Genomic DNA, 7,494 nt, shown 5'->3' on the forward strand with positions numbered 1-7,494 from the left:
GCCAATCCCCTTATCAGCGCACTGGCCGACACGCTCCAAAAAGAGGAGCCAGTACGCATTCAGTTCGGCATCTCGCGCATTCACGTGAGTGCAGATTGGGCCATTCGAATGCTGGTATGATGGTATTGTGCGAAATAACGTGAATTCGAACCACCCAGTGCGGAAGACCCCCAGTTCCAGACTCATCTGATAAGGGCCAGGGTCTGAGCTCACTTTGCACATTTTGCCAGTTCATCCAAAAGAGGGCAAATCCACAGCGCATCACTTCTCAGGGTAGATTTGCCTGCCTTGGATCTCTCCTTGCCAGCTGCCCACCCTCTTCATCTCCTGGCCCTGGAAGGGATCATTATGGGGGAGAGGGGACTATTGGTTTCCCCCCTCCTCACTCACCTCCGCTTTGGTTGTAGTACTTTGCAAGGTCCACCAGGTTCGCTTTGAACACCTGCTCCGCGTTCTGTGCTGCCTGGGTCTGCCTGTCCCAGTACTCAGGATCCTCTTCCCCCGCCTTCTCCATCCATGACGCTTTTCTCAAGGCCTGCTTAGTGTCGCTGTCATAGTGAAATATGGGTTGACCATCCACGTAGCCCACGATGCTGAACTGGGGCAGGCCCTGGCTGGATCCTGTCACTCCTGTGTAGAAATAGCGCAGGGAGTGTGAGGCTGGAAAGGAAGGAGAGAGAGAGAGTCAGGCCTTGTTCGGATGAGAAGGCTCCCTCCATCCAGTTTCCCTCCCTTCCCCTCAACTTTCCCCAAGGATCATCATGGCTGGCAAAAGGGGGGCATGGAGCCCCGGTTTCCCTCCCCTTCTCTCTTCCCTCCCTCCCTCCCTCCCTTCCCCGCCGTCTTTTCCAAAGCCCAGGGAGCACTATTCCCCTACCGACCCATCTATGTCTACCTACCGAGGCTTTTGGAGCTCTTTTGGAGCTCAAACTTTCCGACTGAGAGGTGAGTCTATAGGGCATAATGCCCCGCTCTTTTAGACATGATCTCAGAGCGACTATCCAAGGGTTAAGAAGACCATTGCTCCCTGCCTTCAGTCTTACAATCTCAAAGGCCTTTCACCCCAAAGGAGAAGGGGAGATGGAGGGATCCCAGGAGGGGAAAAGACCCTGGCAAAGTCCTTCTCGCTGCCTTAAAGGGAATGTGCTTATCATAATCTCTGACTGCCTTTTAAAGGTTTGACAGTCAGTAAAAACCATGTTTAACAATCCTGGCAAAGTCCTCCTTTCTTGCTGGGGCTGGGCTCCTGGGGCTCCTGGCAGCCCTTCCCTTCCCAGCCCCACTCACCCAGGGAGCTCCCCAGGAGCAGCAGCAGCAGAAAAGAAGCCAGCGCCAGAAGGAGGACTGAAGGAGACGGAGCCATGGCCCCTGCCTTCGCTCCAGAATCAGCTGCAGCTGCTGCGCTCACTTCGTCCTCTCCCTTCGCTCTTCCGAAGCCACTGCCAAGGAATCTGGCGCCGAGGCCCAGATTGGCCGAGAGGGAACCATCCCACCAATCGGAAAAAAGAGCTTCGCTTACGTCACCTGTTGCTGGGGAGATGCCCAGGCGCCAGCGTGAGAGCTCTGCTGGAAAGGGAAAGAGAAAGTCCTTTCGGGGGAATCCCTTCGGAGCATTGGCCAGAGGAACAGCCACAGACTTAGAGACATACTGTACAGGATACTAGAGTATATATCATTATAATAAAGGGAGAGAGAGGTAGACGATGTCATCTATAGGCATTATAATGTGATGCCATTATAAGAGAGAGAGAGAGGGCGCAGGGTGAGCGAATGCCATCTATACTGTATTATATTATATTATATTAAAGAGGGAAAGAGCCTGCAGAATGTCTCCGATATTAGCATAAGAGAAAGAGAGAGAGCAAGGAGAGCAGATGTCATGTGTATATTATTATTATTATTATTATGAAACAGAGAGGATGCACGCAGGATGTTATACACACACACACATATACTGTATATTAGTATAAGAGATAAAGAGCAGGGCGAGCTGATATCACGTGCATGTTTATTATTATTATTATTATTATTATTAATTATTATTATTATTGAGAGAGAAAGAGAGTAAGCAGGATGTCATACACCCACACACATATATATGAGAGAGAGAGAGAGAGCAGGGCAAGCAGATGTCATGTGCGTATATTTATTATTGTTATTAGAGAGAGGGAGTGCATGCAGGAGAGAGCAAAGTAAGCAGATATCATGCATGTTGCATGCCTTCAAGTGGTTTCTGACTTATGGCAGCTCTAAGGCAAAGCTGTCCTGGGGTTTTCTTGGCAAGATTTCTCCAGAGAAGGTTTGCCATTGCCTTCTCCTGAGGCTGAGAGCATACGACTTGCCTGGGATCACTCCAGTGGGTTTTTATGCCCAAGCGAGGAATAAAACCCTGTTCTCCAGGGTCAGAGTCCAACACTGAAACCACCACATCATACTGGTTGTCATATATTATATTAATATATTTCATGTGGCTTATTTGCAGCTGTATTACAGATGAGAGCCAGCGTGTGGCATAGTGGTTTGAGCATTGGACTGGGCCTCTGGTGACCAGGGTTCGAATCCCGGCTGGGTCATGGAAACCCAATGGGTGACCTTGGGCAAGACGTTACACTCTCTCAGCCTCAGGGGAAGGCAGTGGCAAACCTCCTCCAAACAAAGTTTGTCAAGAAAACTCCATGATAGGGTCACCATAACTCAGAAACAACTTGAAGGCACACAACAACAACAACAACATTACATATGCTGTGTTTTATTATGTACTCAACCATATTTTTCTGATGAACATATCTTCATTAAAATGCCCTGTTGGCTTGTAAGAAATTTACAGAACTCTGATCACAATAAAGGCTTGAAATTGTACTTTACTAACAACAAACCCTTGACTGAATCAATGTTTCAGTCATTACTTTCATTAGTCCATTGGGCTGAAAGAAAGGGGAAAACCCCTTCCAACACTTAGAATCATAGAGTCATAGATATAACATAGGTGTTACTCAATGGTTTTTTAATCATGCTCAAAATGGAGAACGTTGGATTCAGTCCTGGACAGAAGGTTGAAATGTAGGACATGTCCTGGAAAAGGAGAACATCTGGTCACCCTGCTTTGGAGATGCTCTTTGCAGAGAGGGCTGCAGGAGGTTGTTTGTGGCACCTCACACAACTATGTCTGAACCAGAGGGGGCCAGGGACCTTGAATTAGGTCCATGACAAGCATCAGAGGAGGAAGCCTGCAGAGAATAACCAAATGCCAGGGATCCCATTGTTGCTTGATAACTTCCAGAAATGGCAAATCTACCAGGCCATGCTCTTGTAATAAACAGCAGTAAGAAACTGTGGTTTAATGGCTTGTCCCACGGAGACCCTTTCTCCTACCTGCCCCCTTCCAGGTTCCCAGACAACTTCCCCATCCACTTATCTTGGGGTTTCCTACATTCCATCACGGTTTTGTTAATCCAAAAAGTTAAAACCATCAACTGGGATTACCCTTTTTGTCAGTTCCATAAGAAGACAAACTTTTTGTACTTTGTATGGAAACATTAAGGCCTCATTCACACTACATAATAAACCTGTTTTCAAACCATTTTAAACCATTTTAAATGGCCCTTATTCACACTGCTGCCAAATATCTTCAACGCAGTTGTGGAGGGTGACAGCATTAAATCCAATTAAACTGGTTCTTCCAAATCTGAGGCATTTACTGCATCTTTTTATTCAGTTCAACGCAAGTGCAAACACATTGTTGATTGGATTCGGTTCCCTGTGATGCAATCATCTCTGTAGCGTTGCACATGGAGAATCCATTTTGAAACAAGCAGGTTCGATCGCAGCAACCAAAATCTGAACATCTATTTGGTGTCGAATACCTCCGTTGATTCAAAATGATCCAATGCAAAAATCGGTTTATTATATAGTGTGAATGAGGCCTAAGTATTCCTACAGGATATAAATATCCAACCCAAAAATGGTCACTTTGTGCATACAGAGGCCACTTCATGCATAAAGTCAGGGCTTCTCAGGATTTCTCAGATGGGGGGCTGGCAATTATTTTTTCCCCCAATATTACAAGGACTGGTGCTAAATTTGTGCCCATTGGGCATTCCTTTGGTCCAGGGACCACCATTTTGAGTAGCACTGCTCTGAGTAAATTGGATAAGCTATTATCAGCCATGGTGGGGGAAAGGATATGTTCTGGCTTGGATATATGAATTAAAACGTGCCCAGCAGTGACAAGTATTGTTTTTTAGATGCTTCATGCGTGGAAGGTGTGGAATCACCTCTAGAATGTCAAGATCCAGGTTGATATATTTAGTAACTTTCAGACTTTGTGACATGATGTTTCTATAGTCAACCAGCCGAATGCTTAAGGCAGCCCTTTCCAACAGACTGCGGCATTTTTGTGTCTGTCTCACCTTCCCAACTGACCTCCACAAAATGGCTTCTGTTCTTGGCAGATACTCTGCAACTGCCGTCTCCTTAGAACTTTCCTCGCTTCTGAGCAGAGCTTAGTTCCGGATGAGGCAGACCAGCCATAGACAAAACCGAAAGTCACAGTGGTATATTGTGAAGGCATCTTGGCTGAGATTCAGTACACAAAATGCTCATGAGAGCAACATGACAGAGCAGAGTTTGATCCCCCAAGTGTCCCTGCCTGCCTAGCCAAGGAGGCTTTCTCCTCTCCATGAAGTTTCCCAAAGGGCTGGGGATTGACTGTCTTCTCTTTACTCTGCTGTGTTGCCTCCAAATGGCCTTTGCTCCAGGCTTTACCAAGCCTCAGTTTGTTCCTATGTAGACTATCTCTGAGTCAAATGGGAAAGTCCCTTGGTGGTTTCCTGGTTTTGCTCTCTTTCTCTCTTTTTAAAAACATTATTTTGTTATCATTGTCCCATATATTTCTGAAAGAAAATACAAAACGTAAGATGACTAGGCAGATAACAGTCTTATGGACACATAAATGAGAAATAACTTTCTTTAGGAGGTTACAATAATAATTTTCTGGCATGCCTTCTCTCTTTCATCCCTCTCAAGTTGGATTTCTCAACAGTCTCTTTTTTGGGCCGACTCCAAAGCATAAAATACTTTGTGAAGCTTTTACAGTTTCATTGGCTTGTTCATCTGGCAAAGATGTTAAAAATCATACAGGAGAAAAGCTAGTGAAGCTTCTAAAGGTTATAATGTATTATATGCTTTGGAGTTGGCCTAAAAAAGGGTATCATAGAATCATAGGTGTTTATCAGACGAGCTCTTAAAGAGGTACTATTCCAGTGTGACTCCTCTAGCTGCCTCCTGTTGCATGCTGGGATTGGCAGTTTTAAGGAGGGGTATTTAGAATTCTCAGGCAGAGAAGTTCAGCTCCTTAAAACTGCCAATCCCAGCATGCAACAGGAGGCTGCTAGAGGAGTCACACTGGAATAGTACCTCTTTAAGAGCATAGTGTGATAAACATCATAGAGTTGGAAGAGACCACAAGGAACATCCAGTCCAACCCCTTGCCATGCAGGAAATCCGAATCAAAGTATCACGGCTTGTGAGTTGTGTATTTTGTTGTACTGAGTATACTTATCTGTAAGTCTAGAAATTTTAATCAAAAAATTGACCCGAAAACCCAGAGCCGACTTATCCATGGGTCAGTGTTAGTACTGTACTTTAACTCTTCTTTCAAAAAAGAAACTATCTCCTGGTGAAATGCAAGAGCATAATGTGTCCTGGAAGCACTGACATACCTCTGTTCTCTCATGCATCCAGCCTTTAGTGTGAATGCAGTTATCCCTGCTGGAATTTTGTAAGCTGTTTGGCATTGTTTTCCTCTGCTTCAAATGGCAAAGGGGTGAGGAAAGGCTGCATCTTTTTCTCTGTCTTGTCAACTTATATACAGAAAATATAATATGAAGAGCAAACTTGGACAGAGAAGAAGGAGAAGTAAGATAGGAGGAAGGAACATTAACTCTAAGATATTCAGATGATACCATGCTACTAGTGGAAAATATCACAGACTTGGAACAACTATTAAAGAAGACCAAAGACGAATGTGCAAAGGCAGGCTTCATGCTGAACATAAACAAAACAAAAATAATGATCATGGAGGGTCAGCATAAATTCCACCTAAACAGTGAAAAAATCAAAACAGTTAAAGATTTCTCATACCTTGGATCAAACATTGATCAGAATGGAGACTGCAGTCAAACAATCAGAATAGTAAGAAGTGGATAAGAAGAAAATCAATTCATTTGCAATGTGGTGCTGGAGAAAAGTGCTGAGAATACCATGGACAGCCAAAAAGACAAACAAATGAGTCCTAGAACAGATCAGGCCTGAATTCTCCCTTGAACCCAAGATGATCAAACTGAGGCTATCATACTTTGGCCACATCATGAGTAGGCATGAATAATTGGGAAAGACAATAACACTAGGAAAGGAGAAGATAGTAGAAAGGAAGGAAGACCACACGCCAGATAGATAGACTCAGGATCAAATTTGCAGGACCTAAGCAGAGTAGTGGAAGATAATGGGGTTTGGAGATGCTACCTCCACATGTTTAGCATGAGTTAATGTTGACTCAAGAGCAGTTAACATCATCAACTAAGATGTATATCATATATATATAATATATATAGAGAGGGAGCATGGAGAAAAGGTCTTGTGAGTTTTGTCTGCCTAAATAATTTGACTGCCTTGGGGATTAGCTAGCATTTGTTGCCTTTTCCTCAGGCAGCATCATTTCTTGGGCTGAGCCCCCCACTCATTCCCCCAGAGGGCTCAAAACCATCATTGGAAATGGACCTGCCTTTGATATCTTCACCTTTGTGGACTGGCACACAAAACACCAGTGCCCCCCAGAGAAACGTAACTGGTGTCTTTTGTAGCAGTGGCTGTTGGTTCATTTCATCATTGACTTGGAAAGTGGAAGGGAATAGAAGATAACTTGGCAACATTAGCCAGGCCCAAAGGCTGCCAAGTCCTGCTTTGGGAATGCCAAAGGCAAAGGCCAAGTGCTGTGCTGGAGGAATTATTGCTCCAGGTAGGCATTTATTATCACTTTTATAAGCTTTGGATCATGAGGTTTTAGCTGCAAAATATTGAAAAACAATTGCTTCGTTGATCAATGCTTGGGGGTGTGCAAATGTACACAATGCTTTTTGCACTCTTTTTTCTGACACAGGCAGAATGAAGCAATTTTCTCCTGCCAAACAAGAGGGCGGTTGTGGGTGGTGCAGCATTGCCCTCTTGCGTCCAGAGTGGGAGCAGGCCTTCTTTTTCCTCACCTGATTTCCCAGAAAATGCAGCGTCCCATGAAGCATCCAGCCCCTAAATAGTCCAAAGTCACAGTTCTGAAAACTCATCTGCAGCTCTATATTTCCAACACAACGCCCAGTTTGTCAACTTTCCCCCAGCTACCTGAGAAAGGAAAAGCAGGCAATAAATCAAATGGTGCAGCCTCTCAGGAAGATGAATTAATGGAGAAGCTGCACCTGGGGAATTTTTACATGAGAAACAACT

At 44.6% G+C, this 7,494-nt stretch overlaps 1 protein-coding gene across 3 annotated transcripts in view; it reads right to left on the reverse strand.

The window, feature by feature from the left end:
* The window catches only part of LOC121923018 (H-2 class I histocompatibility antigen, Q9 alpha chain-like), a 26,270-nt gene extending 24,713 nt beyond the window's left edge, over positions 1-1,557 (reverse strand). The window contains exons 1-2 of one of the 3 annotated variants that reach the window (XM_042453114.1): positions 1,288-1,557; positions 474-660 (exon numbers count right to left, since the gene is read on the reverse strand). In XM_042453114.1, the coding sequence (XP_042309048.1) occupies positions 474-660; positions 1,288-1,363 (263 nt within the window). In that variant the 5' untranslated portion in view covers positions 1,364-1,557. Of the gene's footprint in view, positions 1-390; positions 661-1,287 lie in introns of all 3 variants that reach the window. The other 2 variants (XM_042453113.1, XM_042453112.1) reach the window with 2 other exon arrangements.
* Between the last annotated feature and the right edge of the window lie 5,937 nt (positions 1,558-7,494).

The sequence above is a fragment of the Sceloporus undulatus genome, chromosome 2 (assembly GCF_019175285.1).
Source record: "Sceloporus undulatus isolate JIND9_A2432 ecotype Alabama chromosome 2, SceUnd_v1.1, whole genome shotgun sequence".
NCBI lineage: Eukaryota > Metazoa > Chordata > Lepidosauria > Squamata > Phrynosomatidae > Sceloporus > Sceloporus undulatus.